At 40.5% G+C, this 19,657-nt stretch overlaps 1 protein-coding gene across 10 annotated transcripts in view; it reads right to left on the reverse strand.

The window, feature by feature from the left end:
* LOC139447717 (serine/threonine-protein kinase 26-like) overlaps window positions 1-19,657 on the reverse strand; it is a 78,446-nt gene that overhangs the window by 15,856 nt on the left and 42,933 nt on the right. For 8 of the 10 annotated variants that reach the window (XM_071229170.1, XM_071229169.1, XM_071229177.1 and 5 more), the window contains exons 2-8: window positions 8,009-8,245; window positions 7,102-7,267; window positions 6,321-6,478; window positions 5,780-5,965; window positions 4,809-4,951; window positions 4,509-4,608; window positions 2,108-2,191 (exon numbers count right to left, since the gene is read on the reverse strand). In XM_071229170.1, coding sequence (XP_071085271.1) covers window positions 2,108-2,191; window positions 4,509-4,608; window positions 4,809-4,951; window positions 5,780-5,965; window positions 6,321-6,478; window positions 7,102-7,267; window positions 8,009-8,245 — 1,074 coding nt within the window. The remainder of the gene's footprint in view (window positions 1-2,107; window positions 2,192-4,508; window positions 4,609-4,808; window positions 4,952-5,779; window positions 5,966-6,320; window positions 6,479-7,101; window positions 7,268-8,008; window positions 8,246-19,657) is intronic. The other 2 variants (XM_071229174.1, XM_071229171.1) reach the window with 1 other exon arrangement.

Here is a 19,657-nt window from a genome sequence, read left to right on the forward strand (position 1 = left end):
CAAATTTGAAAATCATAAATGAGACTATAAAAGTTAAATGTTTAGTTTGTTCATCTTGTGATCTGAGTGATGGTAAATGAAGTGAAATATGATACTGTGAAGACTAAAAATAAACTACAACAGATCTTGTAGGAAAACAAGTATCATTCTGCTAGTACACACTTCATCCTTCACAAACTCTCTAGCCAAACAAAACTGTTCAGTATGTCAAACACATTATGTTATACCACCTTTAAGGCTTGTACGCTATACTACCACCAAACTCTCTAGCCAAACAAAACTGTTCAGTATGCCAGAAATATTATGTTATACCACCTTTAAGGCTTGTACACTATACTACCACAAATCTGTAGAATAATACAGATTTTTTAACAATATCAGTGCTGAAACAGTCATTAATAGTCATAATTTTCAGATAAAAGTGAAAACGTTTCAAAAATTAAATTATCGGATAAAAAGTACAAAATGTCATCAAATCTTATGGTTTTGGATCAAGTCGAAACATTCAAATATTGGTTTGGAGTAAATTCGAGAAAACAGCAAAAAACTCTTTCGAATCAATCACAGCACTCAAAACAACCAATTAGCCATTCAAATGTTTTATATCCCCAGCTGGCTACAGCATCATGTCGTGGATTAGGAATCAGAATAAGAGCACAGGCCAATACTTTCGTCCAATGGGTGGTCACTATTTTGGCCAAGAGGGGTACATTCATATGCTGATGACGTACCAAAAGGTATACAGTTTATGGAGGTGTGCAACTCTCATGCTTCGTGAAACTTGAATATTTTAGCATAACAGGCCTCAAACAACAAACACTTGATTGAAGGAACCATACAGCTCATATGAAATCGTGTAATCTGCTTTAAATGTGCATGGTGAGTTTGCACAATCTGCTGTTCTTGGAACTCGAGGATTTGCCAGTGCTTTAAGATAGAGAACTTGTGCCAGTACTTAATCGGGACATACTGTGCAAAAACAAAGTATGTTTTTAGCCAGAAAAAGAACTGGCACTCTTCCTCTATCTATTACAATTTACTGATTGGAAGTAGAGTTGAAAAATAGGAATTTCTTTGCCTTTAATTGAGAAATCAATTATAAGTACTTTTAGGATTCCTTATTCACTTTCAACGTGGTTATCCGAGCGATATCATTTTACAACAGCAATCAGGACATACTTGACAATATCCTACCTTGTATTTCAGAGCTTCTTTAGAGGGTTTGCAAATCTATTTTTCACACAGAATTATACTTCACTTTTATCCTACTCAAAATGACAGCATCTTTATTATATACATTGAATCCCTTCATCTAGCAGGTATTGATGAAAGTCATTAGTCAGTTCAAAAATATTTGTGTTAGATTTGTTTTTTTGATGGTTATTCATCAGTATTCCCGCTATATGAAGGCGGTCTGTAAATAACAATATCGACCAGACGATCCAGTGATTGATATTCTGATCAACGATCCACACTATCGGGGTACATTGACACGCCATCAAGCTACGTTGACACGCCATTGGGGTATGTTGACACACAATCGGGGTACCTTGACACAGTTCTAACACTGAATCTCACAGGTCATATTACTTTCGTTCCATCATTCGTGTCTAAACAAAAACACTTGAAAAGGATTGGTCTTTGATTTCAAATATATCTTTGGCTTAAATTTTCTCCCTAAATGACAAGGAGACAGATATTAATTTCCAAATGAATTAACTCTTAGTAAAAGAGAGTTTGTGAAGGTGAATACGTACAGCCTATCTAGGAACATCTCGCTATCTAGAATACAAACTTGAAATATTCAAAAGAAATATGTCAAATATAAGAAAGAAATAGACTTTGATTCTGTTAACAGGTGAATATTACTTTCAGTATCAAATAAGTAATATGAAAAGAATAAAAAAGAAGAAGTAAAAACAAAACATACAAATAACGACAACAAAAAACAACAGATATTTGTGAGAAACAAAGATAATATTCAGTGTAAAACTCAACGAGAAGAAGCAAGGTTGGAGTGCAATTGAACAGCTAGAGTGAGTGAGGGAGCACTTAGAGAGTGAGTTAGTGAGTGAGTGAGTCACCGCTTCGGTGTCAAGTCGGATACCTCAATGAGAAGTGAATTGTCACTCTGTGGGGATGGCACAGGGGGTGCCTGGCGTTTAGGCACTGGGTTATTTACACGAGCCATCTACAACACAAGGCATGCATGCAGTCAAACAAAATGGCCAGTTGAGCCAAGGAACACATAGAGACTGATCACAACAGTCAGACATTCTCCAGGAGTCGTGCAGAAGAAGATCGCATTTCAGAATTAGTCCTAAATCAGATTTCTTTTGCAATGCTGTTGGATATTTCTGTCTTAAATATGAATGAAAATGATAATTTAAATTAATAATCTAACAACAACTTCCAGAAAGATTGTAGTGGATATCATAATCCCACATGTTCAGCACAGTTTTATATTAATTCTTATTCCTCTATTTTCATTGTGTCCAATTCTCTGGTAACGTAAACATGGAGGTCTGCTATCTCTAACCCTAGAAACTAACTAGCCATTGCTCATGTTGATGTTGATATACTGGGAATCTCCAAGCACCTGTTGGCAATATCTACATACATGTCTACTGTACCAATGATGCGTGATGTAAGGTTGGTGGCATTGCATGTTCCTCCCGGGAAAATCCAAAACTATTTCAATTTAGGAAGGACTAGGGACTTTTCCTTTTGGACTCCCACTTTTATAATAAGGTACATTTCCATTTTTGTGTACGAGTGAAAAATAAAAACTGATTTCTAACTCTGGACAAGTTGACATTTTTTGACAAAACAAGCGGTCAGATACTAGACGTGATTCAGTCTGACTGGCGTTTGTCTTGAGGAACAGCATAGCTTTCAAACCTGCCCTATGAGCCCATCACAACTGGCTGTTTAATTGTCGCTTCCCCAAATACTAGTCATAAGCTGAGGTCATTGTGATGCCAAGTTTTAGTAGTGTTGTAAGCATGTGAGTGAGTGAGTTTGGTTTCACCCCGGTTGTAGCATTATTCCAGCTGTACCAGCAGGGGAGATCAAGAATGGGCTTCACACATTGCACCCATGCGGGAAATCGAACCTGAGTTTCTGGTGTGACAAGCCAACACTTTAACCACTAGGCTACATCATCACCCAGTGGTCTTATGACAGTGAGTGAGTATGGTTTTACACTGCTTTTAGCAATATTCCAGCACTATTACAGTGGGTGACACCGAAATGGGCTTGACACATTGCACTCATTTGTAAATCGAACCCAGTTTGGGGGCATGACGAGGCAATGCTTTAACCACCTCATCACCAGACATCGGATATTACAGATCAATTTTACCCTAGTAAAACCCAATTAGCATTGATGCTGTGAAGAGAAGCAAGCTCTTGTTAATGCCTGTCTTCTCGTGTGCTGCAATATATTCCATGGTGGTTAATCATTGCTGTACAAGCTTCAACACGAGTATTCTCTCACACAGCAACCTGTGTTGCAAGTTCACTAGTCTGACACAAGTTCAGCTGGCCATGTGAAACTGATCCCATTCCACGGGCATTCTTAGTGCTGACTCTTGTAACTCCAGTTCTTTTACATGGACTCAAAACAGTCACAGCTACAAAAATGCTTAGTAGAACAATTCCTGGGAACACAAATTCTGTCTGACCTTTCACCCACACACTTGCTGTTAGAATGTGCACAAGTCATTGTTACGTCATCCAAACCCTCTCGTGCATGTGTGTTCTGTGTTTGCAAATTCAAAACTAACAGGGATACTTGTGGCCCTCTCTACTGTAATTGAATCTAAGGACTTCCTTAATCGTTAACATTGGCCAAGGATCATGATTAATCGGAACACCAGCGCATGTAGATATTCATGCTTTCTCTGGCTATCTATATTTTCCTATCTACTGCTTGGATGCTTCTTTCTTTCCCATGTATGTCACAAATGACGTCTTGAATTGTCCTTACTGGACTTGAGATAAGCAAGTAAATCCCACAGCCATATTTCATGCACTTCACTTTCTGACCAGGTGTAATCTTGGTTATGCTCCTCCTCCCCATGTGAGCAGTGCACAACATCAACCCTGCCTTGTGAGTGTACAACATTACCGCCTTTTGCACTACATCATCCTCCCCAGGGGACAATGTTTGCACTACATCGTCCTCCCCAGGGGACAATGTTTGCACTACATCGTCCTCCCCAGGGGACAATGTTTGCACTACATCGTCCTCCCCGATGAACAATGTTTGCACTACAACATCCTCACCAGATTGACAACATCAGCATATCGTCCTCCCCGGGGGACAATGTTGGCATGACAACATCCTCCCCGGGGGACAATGTTTGCACAACATCGTCCTCCCCGGGGCACAATGCTGGCACAATGCTGGCACAACTACATCGTCCTCCTCTGGGGACGATGTTGGCACTGCAACATCCTCCCCTGCAGCATGAGGTGTGTACATCTTCCCAATCTGCACTTACTTGTTCATTCAAGCCATTCATCATCAATGTCCTGTCAGCTTCCTTCACAGTCATGATCCATCCCTCCTTCATGACTTCTTCATCGCTGCCATTATCAGAACTACAACAGTCACATGATCACGTTACTGAAGCTAAACTAGCCTGACTGTCGCAAGATCAAGCCCTGTGTCTCATTATCGGAGCTAAAACAGTCACATTTTAATTCCCATTATCAGATTCCCATTATAAAAGATTTAACTGCCTACATTCAAATGATTAAATCACAGTTATGGAAAAACAACAGTTCAAGGCCTAACTCACTCATCACTGTCATCGTCGCTGTCGCTTTCATTGGCCCGTTCTGCCTTCCATCGCTTGTGACGGTCTATCAACTCCACCAGGTAGCCAGTCTTCCTGGCTCTTCTCATGAACTGATGCCGCAACAACTCCTTCGCGGACGGTCTCTGCAACACGGCAGTGAGGATATTGGCTTTAATGCTGGCTTCAAGAGTTATTTATACACAGCGTGTCTTCACAGCGTTCAGGAGTCTGACTGTAGGCAGACTGTATGCTCTGCTTATGTGTTTCAACGGGATCTCATTGCAGACAAGGGGTATAAATTAGCATTGATATGGAAGATTTCTACAGGGCGGTCGCATTTTAGATGCCAATATATGGTAGCTTGTCAAGAAACTGAGTACACACTTTCAGTTTAATGACATCACTTCTGGTGGTTCAGGAAACAGCAAGTTTCCCCATGGCTACCTTATCAGAAAGTCATATCCATTCTGAAGAATACTAGTTCCTGTTGGGGGAAGAGACAGTCATATGCAAGATAACTTAAAAACAGAAAGTCCTGACCTTTAGTTATCTCAAGAGGAAGAATGAAATATGCACTTCCTGTTTAACGACCGTTAAATTTCAGCTAGTAGAGTAACATGCTGGATTATTTCTAGTTGAAAACATTGGTATGAACTCATTGAAAAATGTCATCAACATCAAGACAGAGCTTGGTCCTGTGCACTTGGAGTGAGATTGAGTTGGGTTTAACGCCGCTTTTAACAGTATTCCAGTTATATCATGGCATGTCAGCTTAATGTGGATGGAAAGCCCAACCTAGAAACATAATCGGGGCAAACCGGGATTCGAACCTACAATCATAGGTTTCTGGCGTGCCCAAGGGACGCAACTCTGCACAGCGAATCGCAGTGCCTGGGTCACCCGTGCCCCCCCCCCCTTTTAGGTGGTGGGAGTAATAAACATACAAGTAAAGTAACTGATCAAATACTTACATTGTTTGGATCTTTGTTCAGACAAAGCTCCACAAATTCTTTAAATTGTCTACTATAGTTGCCCACTAACTGGGGCGGATTGTTCTTGGGGATGAGGAAGAGGACCCTCATAGGATGGAGGTCTGAGTTGGGGGGTTCCCCCTTGGCCAACTCGATTGCTGTAATGCCTAAACTCCATATGTCAGCCTGGAAAAGAAGCAAATGCACAGTAACTACAAAATAAGTGAGATAGGTCTAACAACGCTTTGGGCAGCATTTCAGTTTACAGCATGTCAGCTTAATGCGGATGGCAGGTCTGAAGTGATGCAGGTCTTAGACGTTTATCACTTTGGTGAAACCCACAAACACAGGTATGGTGCCGACAAACCTAGAAACAATCAGGGAGAATCTGGGATTTGAACCCATGATACTAGGTTCCTGGTAAGCCAAAGGGACACAACTCTGCATAGCCAAATGCAGCCGCTCAGACAACTGTTTATGAAAGAATAGTGTAGGACAATAAAATGTCCAATGTTGTGTTGGTGACTCACTGAAGACTTACCTTCGTATCATAGGCTGACTGTTTAATGACTTCTGGTGCCATCCAGAATGGCGTGCCCACAAACGTTTGCCGTTTATTGGTTGTATTCGTTAACTGACCCGCTACACCGAAGTCTGCAAGCTTCACATCTCCGTTTTCCGATAACAACACATTAGCAGCTGAAACAGAGCAGACAGGCATCAACAAGTGGTCAACATGGACCACTGCAGGAACTGTTTTACCTTATACAGTAGAACCTCAGTCATCCAAACACTTCAGTTTCCAACATACATGGACCACTGCATGAACTGTTTTACCTTATACAGTAGAATATCTGTAATCCAAACACTTCAGTTTCCAACACACATGGACCACTGCAGGGAATTGATTACCTTTACATATACAGCAGAACCTCAATAATCCAAACACTTCAGTTTCCAACATACATGGACCACTGCAGGGAATTGATTACCTTTACATATACAGCAGAACCTCAATAATCCAAACACTTCAGTTTCCAACATACATAGACCACTGCAGGGAATTGATTACCTTTACATGTACAGCAGAACCTCAATAATCCAAACACTTCAGTTGGGCTAAAATTCTGTTCTGGGTAACAACAATTTATTTGATACTTGGAATTACTGAATATCTAGATACTTTTGTGATTTCTTGGTATCAACCATGACAGAACAAAAGCTTCTTCCTTTTTTTGACAATTGTGGAGAGATGAATGTCCCACACACATTTTGCCCTGGCCTAAGAATTTCAACAAGTTTAAAAGTCAGGAACTTGTTACCTTTAATATCTCTATGTAATTTCCTCTCTGAGTGAAGGTAATCTAATCCTTTAAGAATTTCCCTAATGATGATTGCTATGTCATTTTCTGTGAAAGGTCCAGCCTTCATCAGGTCCAAGGCGGATCCACCGCCCAAGTATTCCATAAGGATCCACAACTTTGAGCCCTGAAATAGAAGTGAAGTCATTAGTGGTGGCCGACCAGGGCAACAACAAGTCCCATCTCTCTAAAGTCTTTTGGAATGAAGCGTCCAGGCAATCAAACCACCGACCTTTCGGTCTCCAGGCAGACACTCTATCCACCACACGCGGGAGCAAGTCTCCTCTTATTAGATAAAGTCTAGTATTGTGTTGGCTTGCTTTCACTTGATTAGCAGATGTGCAGCTATGTTCTTGATTATTAACAGCGATATATCGTGATTCTATTTTAAGTGACGAGGACTACAACACAGGTTTCTGGGTCACCCTGTCGCCTGTACGTTTACATCCCAAGCAAGTAATGTCTCGAGTCTATATCCAATACATCTCCCATTTGCGCGTCACCCTCTCACCTGTACGTTTACATCCCAAGCAAGTAATGTCCCGAGTCTACATCCAATACATCTCCCACTTGTGCGTCACCCTCTCACCTGTACGTTTACATCCCAAGCAAGTAATGTCCTGAGTCCTATATCCAATACATCTCCCACTTGCGAGTCACCCTCTCACCTGTACGTTTACATCCCAAGCAAGTAATGTCCCGAGTCTATATCCAATACATCTCCCACTTGCGCGTCACCCTCTCACCTGTATGTTTACATCCCAAGCAAGTAATGTCCCGAGTCCCATATCCAATACATCTCCCATTGCTCCCCACGGCTTCAGTTGTACAGAACCCTGCCCACCACACAACAGCAAGGGGTACCTACCTTGAGATAGGAGCCATAGTATTTGGTAACAAACAGGCTGTCGCACTGGGACAGCACCATAATCTCCTGCTGAATGTCCTCAATTTCATCTTCCGCTTCTTCCAAGTCAATTATTTTGATAGCCACAACCTGATTTGTCTCATTGTCAATTCCTTTGAACACTTCACCAAATGAACCTTTGCCAATCTTCTCTAGCTTCGTAAACCGTTCCTCTGGGTCGATGGTTCCTCCTCTACCCTGCAACACACAACATGAAATGAGTGAAGGAAGCTAAGGCCAGACATGTTTTTTACTCTAAAAAAAAGAAAAATGATAGTCAATGTTTTTTTCATTCCACCAACCAGAAAAATGAGTCAAATGTTAAAAAAGCCAGCTCATCTACTGTCGGTATCAAGGGCCAAAAATCAGTACTTTATGGTCCAGCCATAATCCTTATGAAGACGTCACAAGTTAGACAATTTGCCACAACCTGCCATAGTTAAGTCCCACCTATCTGTCCCAATGCTACATTCAAGTGGCCATCTTATCAGGGTATGCTGGAACCAGGTCATCAGACCGAGTCAGCAGTCTGGGGATTTTTCTACAGAGCTTGACATCATTTGGAATTTCAAAATGAGACATAATTTCACTTCACATGCTTCAAGGGTATCAGGACAGGGAACACCACGAATATAAATTGGAATATCACGTGATGTGTCTAGCTGCCAGCTATTATCTGCTCAATCTGTATTCGTAGTGTGTATCATGTCCACAAATAATCTGGTTGCCTTGTTCCTCCAGTTCTGCCCTTCAGGAGGTTACTGCAGATCATAAACGCTGAGGAGCTGTGCTTCAATTTGCCAGGCGCCTTACACCAATGACTATACCCCTTATTTCTGGGCAATATGGGGCCCCTAGCCATACAGTTTTTACATCTGTGAGGCCCATCAGTTTCAAGGCCATTGAGTCAGTTGACCCATTGTATTCTAAAACTGAAGCTGAGGACAACTGCCTGACTGTTTTGTTTACAAAGAGGTGGTGACTTTTAAGATGCTGAACACCTCTCACCCGGCTACATTATTTTGTTTGTCAATTTGTCTTTCTATTTCATTTCCACCATCATGCTTGTGTGTTTGTTGGTTTGTTGTTTAATACCGCACCCTGCAATATTTCAGCTATATGACGGCGGTCTGTAAATAAATAAGTCTGGACCAGACAATCCAGTGATTGACATCATGAACATCGATGACATGCATCAATAACGTCAGCGAGCCTGACCACCTGATCTTAGGATATCATTTCCAAAGACACACAAAAAAACATACATCACAACATTTGGGGTTAAGAAGATGTCACCTGCTATAGACACCATTGTTTGCTTGTGACCTCGGACACTGCTAGCCTGTGGGGGATTCTGGGTAAAGAAAGAGGTCCCTGCAACCAATGCCTGTGGCAACTAAATGTATTGGGTGGCCAGGCTCGGGTTACTTGGTCGACTTAGACATCGTATCCCAATTGTTGTGATCGATCCCCACAATGTCAATCACTGGATTATAACAGACTGCCATCATACCCCAGGAAGTGCAGCAAATAACAAACAATGAATAACAAACAACAAAACATCCTACTGACACATGTCTGACAGATGTTATCCAGATATGATTCAGACAAGCAACACATGAGACATGACGGTCAGGAAGTCCCGTCCAGAGGAAAACCATCACATGACTTCACCAATGAAAGGAACGAAAATCATGCATCATCACAAACAAACCTCAAAATTACACGCCTACAGGATTTTTTACTGAATAACATATTTCTGTCCTTCGGTGAACAGGTGGCCAGTTGTTTGGAGTTGCATCCCTTAAGTGCACCAGGATCCCATAATGGACTTTTGTTTTCTCAGCATGTGCAGTGGGCTTCACACCAAGGTGGCAACCATCTAGACCTGCATCTCATCATGCTTTCCTCTCACATAACCTGACACAATCCGTCTCTCTTAAATGCTGACTGACAAAGTGTGATACAACCGAAATGCTGTCCAAAGGGACATCTATCCAAACTCAATCACTCAATGTTCTTCCACTGAAACTAACGGCTATATTTACTACAATATTCCTGTTCAACTGGTAGACTATCTCTGAGTAAGATCCTAATAATACACATGAACATTGCACTAAAGATATTACCTGGCCGTCAATGACACTGACCCCCTTGTCAGCACAGATTGTCAACAGTAGGCGTGCCCACTTTACATATGACTAGTTCCCCCTGAACATATTGAGACCACAGGGTGGAGGCTTTCAAACTACATTAGCCCCTGCTCCACACGACAACAACCATGATATAACCATCCTGACAATGATACAACCATGATATTCATTATGTTCATACCTGGGAGTTGAGTCTATTGGGTTTTCTCATAGCAAACGTGAGTCAGTGCTGAGGGTTGAGCTCATAAATTGTATAGTTACTGTACTCTGACAGTGCTATCCTTCCTATGATCAAACGTTCAAACAACAGAGCTTCAAACTGACGATCAACAACAACACCTTATTAATAATATTTGTTCAATCCAAATGTTTATAGTTGAGGGACTGAGGACGACCAGGCAAATCCATATACATCCATACATTGCCAAAGCATTATAGAGTTCTCGATACTTACATGCAACAAAGACAAGAAAAGAGAAAGACTATTTCATAGGCCACAGGACAAACACAATGTCCACTAACAGAATTGGGTGGTCAGGCTCGCTGACTTGGTTGATGCATGTCATCGTATCCTAATTGCGTGGACCGATGCTCATGATGTCAATCACTGGATTGTCTGATCCAGCCTCAATTATTTACAGACCGCTGTCATATAGCTGGACTATTGCTGAGTGTGGTATTAAACAACACACAAACAAACAAACAAAACAGGCAAATGCTTTGCACGAGCTAAAGATAGATTATACCAGCACACTTTCATCCATGTTATCCGTGACATAACTGGAATACTGTTAAAAACGGCGTTAAACCCAACTCACTCACTCATCCATGTTATGTAACATGCTGGCCTTACGGAATCATGTTGTATGGATATATTCCACCACAATCAGTGTTCAAAATGAAGGGGAGTCCTGGGGTGCTTCAGGTCCTTTCCTTATGTTTCTTTGTTGGTTGGTTACCGCCGCACTCAGCAGTATTCCAGCTACCGTATATCGCTGTGCATAAGGCGACCTCACGTATAAGACGACCCCCCTGTACACGGTATATGAGGGTGACCTGTAAGTAATTGAGTCTGGACCAGACAATCCAGTGATTGATATTTTGACAGTCAACTGTCAGGGTATGACGACTCACTCAACCAAGTCACCGAATCCATTTGGATGCCTCTTATGACCAGCATTGGTAGTCGGGGACCAATTCTAACCCGGAATCCCCACATGGCTTTTCCAGCTAGGGACCTCTTAGTCTTGAACTCCAAGTATGGCAAGGACCCCTTCACTTCTGGGCCTACATGAACAGTGGCCATGGCACTTGTCCCTAATGGCACAAAGTACGATGGAGCTGGTTATCTGGGTTAGAAATTAATTTCTATTTGCAGAGTTGCAAACTGCCTTAAAAGTAAAAGTGGTAGCTCCTTCCTGAAGTTGACTTAGCAGACTACTATCGAACCCTGGTATGTCATAAAGATCCAGCTTTATCCTGCTATGGAATGTCGAGTTTTACAACAGTGGGACACCTATGATATGAATGCATGAGGTGTGGTATATTTACTCAGCTTATCCTGGTAGAAGCGGGTCTTACTCCAGCGATGGCCTAGTTATTAAGATATTTCAATTTGTCCTTCAATTAAGATAAAGTTTAACATCATCTCTGAGCTCCTGATCTACACATAAGGAAGCACTTAAGGACGACACAATGAATCAAGATTCAGTTGATAGTGATAGTGACTTCTCCCATTGTGTACCCAGTGCATTCCACAACCATTAGCTGTACACCCTCCACAAAAACACCATTACATGTTGAATGGCGTTTGAACAATACCATGAATAGGTTGGCTCTTAGTGTTGCGTCACTGCAGATGCAGGTGGTGGATAATATTGGACTGGTTGCATTGACGCAAGCATGCACTGCATTTATTCAAGCAGTTGTGTGGTAGCTAGTACACACCCCTGCTGCAGTCTCTTCACCAAGGCCTGATTGTCAACATACTGAAATGCAGTATTGATAACAAAGGAAAATATTTGTGGATTCATTTGTGAATCATTCACAGAAGAGATACAAGCAATCTTTTACGTACTGTCGACTTCACAATGTCCACAACAATACATTTATGAATAAGTGCCTGGAATTAAATCTAACTTTTGATATTAAGTCGACACACAAGTAAACGTGCTTACTGAATGAAATGTATCATGTATATGATGTACATATACTACTCAAAAGAAGTTAAGGAACACTCGATTCTTTCATCTTCATATTATTATAGTTTATCTGTCAAAGCTAGCATGAAACTTTGATTCTTTCAAATTACTATAGTTAATCTGTTATGGCATGACAAATTAACAACAGTCCTTAACTTCTTTTGAATAGTATAGATTGGTATGTAGTCTGTTTTAAGGTGTACGTGAACAAAATACCATATTCTCATCAATGGTTCGTAAAACGTTGACTCTGGTCTCATGTTTGCCGATGTATTCATGAGTTTGTATGAAGTCCCTTCCCTACAGATAGCGTCTGTCACCATCTTCCACTGCGAGGTGTACAACAATACGATGATTCCTTATCAGTAAACAACATATTTCCTGGGGAAAACATTATCTTGGGCCAGGCATCTTGTCATGGCCTGCAATGTGTAGCTTACTGTGAATGTGAAACGATAAATTAATAAAGTATAAGTGTACAAGTATAAGTGCGCTAGATCACTTTTCAAAACTCCCCAAGAATATGTAAAGTAAGTTGAATTTTTAGAAATAAAAATTCAAAATTTCATGAACATGTAGAACTGTCCACCAATCACACACCTCCCTTATCAGTATGTGAAACAAAACAACTGCCAGACTGCCATCAGGAAAAACACATTTAAGAAAATGTAAGCAAAAGTCTAGCCTTGCTCCAGAAAATTACTGAAAGAAAGTCCATGGATGGGTAGTAATTCTATCCTTAAAACAGGCAAGTAAGCTGAGACAGTTTGTAGAACGCCAGTCTTTTCTGGGGACGACTTAAGATTTCAACTAATAACTAATAATTATTGCCTTATAGACTTATGTAAGTCTAACTAATGACCACTGGGCCTTGCATCATATTTGAGTCAATGTTGAAGGAAATAGCTCAAATACTTCCAATTAAAGAATAAAAAGAAAACCATTTTTATCAATTTTATCTCTATCCACCACCATGAGGCATATTAGAAGTTTATTTGTTCATATGGTAGTGAACATAAACTATAATAAAAGAGCACCATCAAGCCTTAAGAAGAGATAGGCACTTGGTCTTCTTTTTGTGATCAGAAAAAATGATAGAATATGAAGTTAATACACGCAAAAGGCCCTTTCTCCGGAAAAAATAACTCTGTCTTGATAAGTATGTTTTAGATAAGCTAACTTCAGATGTTTCTGAGAAAACTTGCCCCGATTGCACGAATAACATGGATCGAAAGACGTAATTCTGTAAACAATAAATTGACAGGACCATTTTTGAACTCAGTCTTGACAAGTATGTCTTTGATAAGCATGAAAACTTTCATTCTGTAGCTCAAATACATTCAATTAAAGAATAAAAATGAAATGCAAAGACAATCAGCAGTCCCTCAACATTGTCTAACTTCATACCAGTATGACCATACATTACAAACACTGTACACAATGTCAAAGCTACGGGTTCTGTAAATCAATGTGTAACATCACTGAGTAGCTGGTTGAAACTTACTGACAAACGGAACTATTAACTACAAGTGATGGTGACACATATACTGACAAGTAAATCACTGCAGGCCATTAGCAGATTAGGGCAAAAGATGAAAATACTAGCCCGAAAGAGACCTACCAGTACCTGACCTACGGGCAGGAGGTTATTTCCTACACAGAACCCTGCACCTCCCAAAATGTTGGGTGTTATAAGGTTCACAGTGCTGTAATTCTATGCCATAATTTAGTGACCTGCTGACAATGACCTTTCCACTATTTTTATGAAACATATCTTAGTCATGTAATGAACATTGCATGCTTCCATGACGTGATATGAAACTGGATTACAGACTGACTGTCCCAGCCCCAGGGAGACCTGCACTGAGGCAGCCCAGACTGACTATCCCAGCCCCAGGGAGATCTGCACTGAGGCAGCCCAGACTGACTATCCCAGCCCCAGGGAGATCTGCACTGAGGCAGCCCAGACTGACTATCCTGGCCCCAGGGAGACCTGCACTGAGGCAGCCCAGACTGACTATCCCAGCCCCAGGGAGATCTGCACTGAGGCAGTCCCGACTGACTGTCCCAGCCCCAGGGAGACCTGCACTGAGGCAGCCCATGTGTACAAATTGTGACTAGACAGTAGTATGAGTGATCTCATGTGTACAAATTGTGACTAGACAGTAGTATGTGTGATCTCATGTGTACTAATTGTGACTAGACAGTAGAATGTGTGATCTCATGTGTACTAATTGTGACTAGACAGTAGTATGTGTGATCTCATGTGTACTAATTGTGACTAGACAGTAGTATGTGTAAATACTGTGATCTTATGTGTACTAATTGTGACTAGACGAAGTATGTGTAAATACTGTGATCTTATGTGTACTGAGTCTTTGAGGATTTTTACTACATTCTCCGAATCTCAGGACCCCTTAAACCTATATTCAATGCTTCAGCGTGCCCTTTGGAATTCAAGTGTGCCAACAAGAGTACTTTTGATCCATTTGTGAACTCAGAAAATGTCAACTTCATCATATATTTTTTAACTCTATTTACTCTCTGCAGCCGCAGGTTAATTCTGTGAATCATATTGAGCATTAAGTGTGTTCATCTGTTCATCGTCTTCTGTTTGTCACATTAATGTGTCAGGAAGTTTGTTTGTTTGTTGTTTTACAGCAAGAATGGGTTGCTGAAGACCAATTCTACCCCGGATCTTCACGGGTCAGGAAGTACATTTATCATAGCTTCCAAAAAATAAACATGTCACAAAGTACTGTTATAAAACATGATGTCTAAGTGCGCCCTGGAAGCTTGAAGCAGCCAACTAGAATGCAATACTGCACACCATTGTTTTTATGGCGGCCAAGTAATTATGACGACAAAATGATGAAACATGAACTTCTTTGCACTGCTTCTGCCAACATCCTACTGGATGTGTCTGTTTCTGGGTTATAAAATCTTTTCATGCACCCATTCCTCAAAGTATTCTTAACACTACGACTGTCGTACAGCTACGTTAAAGTGTGGAAGTAAATTGAGTTACGATCCTCTTAGCACTGAATATTCTCTGTCAGAAGGCGGTGTAAAATTATGGAAGCAACGGTCTTTGCATTACAGCCCTGTTATCAATTGTGTAGTATGGGAGTACCGATCGTCTCAGCTCAATCGGAAAGGTCCTAACACCTAGCTCTACTTCAACTGCCATCAATAGGAAAGAGTGACATTGGTCTATAGGTTGGTCTTAAAGCCATTTTAACAATGTGGTCACATCTCGACGTGTCAGCCCAATGTGAGAGAAGATCCCAAAGTGATGCTAGTTGAATACATTCGATTCAACCACAAGAATGGATGTGACCATTTAGGATCATCAAGGAGATTGATGTATTCGAACCCACGACAGCATTTTGCAGTGACTTGTGACCTCCATTATTGGGATTCATAAGCAATACGAGTGAATGAGTATGTTGTGTTTTGTGCTACTTTGAAAAGTATTCCAGTCATATCATGGCATGACATATCAACTTGACGCTAAGGAAAGTCTGAAGTTTCAACATTCAACTCTTTTGTGGAATCAATAAGTATGGTGATGACAAACCAAGAAACAATCATGTGACAATCATGGCAAATATACGATTCGAAACAACGATTATAAGTATCTGGCATGACTAAGGGGTTTAACTCTGCCGAGACAAAGTGCCTTTCATAGCTCGGGTCGGCCACCACGGTGCCACCTCCCCACCCAAGAAGAGCTGATGGATGATGAGAGATGGAATCTAGTCTATCTACAACTGACTTCCCTCCAAGAACCACAACCACCTCTCACTCTAACTCCCACCACATGTGGAACCACCAAACAAGCTCTGTTTCCTACATTACATTCAGAGTAGCCACTAGCAAGTGGCCATATCAATTTCCACTGCTATTTCGGCACTGTTATTTCACCAACACAATAATACATTAACATTTGCCAATGAAAGAGACCAACAATGAAGGAAGGTCAGGCAGATCACGACAACAAACCATCCAACCCCTCCAACACATGAAAGCATGCTACTACCTCACGCCTTGCTATAAATAGTCACACACAACATTGGTCCAGGAGAAAGTGTTTGGGGTAATATCCTCATGCTGTGTGGAGAACTGGCCAGTCTGACACCATCTACATAGAGGCATGTGTTTAGAGATGTGGAACCAAAGATCCACACAGGGTCATAAAGTGCTTCTAGAAGAATTCTAGAATATAAAATTGAAATTCAGTATGTTCACATTAACAAACATTTCACCTCTTTTTCTGACTTTCATATGATGGCCCATGTATGAAACCATCCTCACATAAATCTTGGGATGAAACAACATACATGTGTGTCAAAAGTTTCAATAAATTCCACAAACGCATGCATGTAAGGCTTAAAAAAATTTAAGAATTGGTTCTCAGGCAATGGCTTTTGAAAAGTACGGGCAGGCGGTGTTTCTTTAAAAAATGTATTCTGGGGGGGTTGGAGCTTGTATGGAACCAAAGAAACAGTTATGTGCAATCTACCTGGCAAAGGGCCTCCTTACATAAATGTATTCCTTGATGAATATAATACTATTAGACAGCATTTGATACAGTAGGACTTGGAATATTCAAAGATTTTGCTGTTGTTTTTTGGAAAATGGGAATAAAAACTAATCATGCAGCAAACTTTATGATGATGCGGGCAGTGCCTGAGAACCAAAACTTTTTTTTTTTCTTAGCCTGAACAAAACAAATTTATAGACCCAATCACCAGCAACAGAGTTTTCAATCATGAGGTGATGACTTATTTATCATCTTCTAACAATTGATTATCCCTGTCTGTGTCACGTTCTAATATTTGATCTGCCATGTTTGTTGTAACCGCTAATCCAGTCTAATGTGGAGATGCTCTGTTTGTGAGCGAGTGCCAACTCCACTTCCCCACCAACACTAATGCACAAAGCCTGTCACGGCTGCTGGCGGCCATGTTTGTTTACCTTGTGTATGTTATATATTAACTAGGGATACGGGTCAGAGACAGAAATAACATTGACCACACCCAGTCGTCTCACATGGACCGTTGCCGTGTGAATGTTGTAATATGGGATTGTACGGTGGTAATAAACACATGCAGGATTTGAAACCAATATAGTAACTTTCTGGGTGTTATGTAGGACATGGCTTAGCTTTCTGTCAGCTTGTCGACATATGATAACAGGGAAGAACATAGACGAGACAGGCTCACCACTTGCGATGACAATATCTTTAGATAAACTGACTAAAGGACTTTGTGCTTAATTTCTATGCTTATCATAAGAAAAGTTGGTTCTATAAAATCTTCAGCAATTATTTTCATTCAATGAAAGAAGGCCAGGATTCAGCTTTTGGGAGGGTTGGTAGGTAAAAAAACAAAAACAAATATATTTCAAACATATTTGATTTTGGCAAAAAATTGGGAGTTGGTTTTATAAAGACCTATTTTAGACAGGTTCGAATTATAGAATTTAAATAATTTAGCCAGCAAGCGCTTAACCACAAAGCTATCTCACCATCCTATTCAAAAGTTTAGTCAATTCAAGCAGATCCTGTGAGTAATTTTAATTCTAGATTGATAAACACAATTTTAGCAAGTTTATTGAATAATCCTCTTGCCTGAGTTTGACAAATGTTAGTTCACTAGTCAAAAGCCATTTAAAATGAATTAGGACCATCCCTAAGTTGTTTGACAATCATTAACTGGTTAGCTAAAATATGTAAAATGTCAGTTCAGGATTAATTTTACAAATGACAAAAAGGACTGAATAATTGTTACAAATAGAAGAGAAATTGTTTTTAGTGATCTTACAAACGTCCTTTAGGACCATGAAATATTGCAATGACACTTAAGTCTCCAAACAAAAGAAATGTATGTGAAAAAAACACATCTGCTGAACCCTATATGAATTCTGCACCTGCAGAACAATTCAATTACAATTGAATATTCCTTGTATGACTGTCGATAACTGCTGGCTTCAAAGACATATCAATACACATTCAGATAATAAAACACTGTGTCACATATGTAGTACTGACTTGGCCTGGGCAAGAGACGGGGTTCACCGTTTTTATATGCTACATGCACTCCACACCTCTTTGTCACACACAGGCATAGAAATGAGTCCAATACGTATATCAATATCTTTTATTACATTCACAGTACCGCCCTTATTTACATACTGCTACCCAGTTGGTAGTTGCCAGATACATTCGGCTCAATGCTTGCCCTAATTTAAACCGTGTATTACATTATGAATAATACACAACAAAAATGTCTTGATTAATATGTTAAAAGACATAGGAGTTGATTTAACATTATATTGCCTTCTAAACAGACACTCGGTATTTAAAATTACAATGTAACCACTTCCCATGTTTGACACAACCAGGTGCATCTGATGCACCAGCTGGTCCGCTGGCTTTGAGGGATTAAACATGGGTCTTAGGCGGATAAGAAATGCCTTAACTACTTGGCTACCCCAGCTGCAGTCTTTCTAGTCTTAGTTCTCTGACTTCCTCTGACTGATTTAAAATGCATTGACAAGCCGTATCAGCCCAGCAGGGTATGTAATACAGGTCTGGTTACGACACCCCGTGATATGACCTTCTCCATGTTGGCACATGCAAAATAAAATAGGGCTGGCTATCGATAATTATCATAGAGATCAATAATTGTTAACTCAAAAGACATAGGAGTTGATTTAACATTATATTGCCTTCTAAACAGACACTCGGTATTTAAAATTACAATGTAACCACTTCCCATGTTTGACACAACCAGGTGCATCTGATGCACCAGCTGGTCCGCTGGCTTTGAGGGATTAAACATGGGTCTTAGGCGGATAAGAAATGCCTTAACTACTTGGCTACCCCAGCTGCAGTCTTTCTAGTCTTAGTTCTCTGACTTCCTCTGACTGATTTAAAATGCATTGACAAGCCGTATCAGCCCAGCAGGGTATGTAATACAGGTCTGGTTACGACACCCCCTGTGATATGACCTTCTCCATGTTGGCACATGCAAAATAAAATAGGGCTGGCTATCGATAATTATCATAGAGATCAATAATTGTTAACTCAATATCTGTCAATTATCGATAAATATCAGAGAAGTAGCTTTGAACAAATATGAAGAAAGAAAAAATCCAAAGAAAAGAAATCAACATATTTCACTCCGCTGATGAGTGGTGGCACAATATAACCTGGATTACTTTGTGGACATTTAAGACGTAACAAAAAT

The sequence above is a fragment of the Haliotis cracherodii genome, unplaced genomic scaffold (genome assembly GCF_022045235.1).
Source record: "Haliotis cracherodii isolate W230 unplaced genomic scaffold, xgHalCrac1.p SCAF_7, whole genome shotgun sequence".
Lineage (NCBI taxonomy): Eukaryota > Metazoa > Mollusca > Gastropoda > Lepetellida > Haliotidae > Haliotis > Haliotis cracherodii.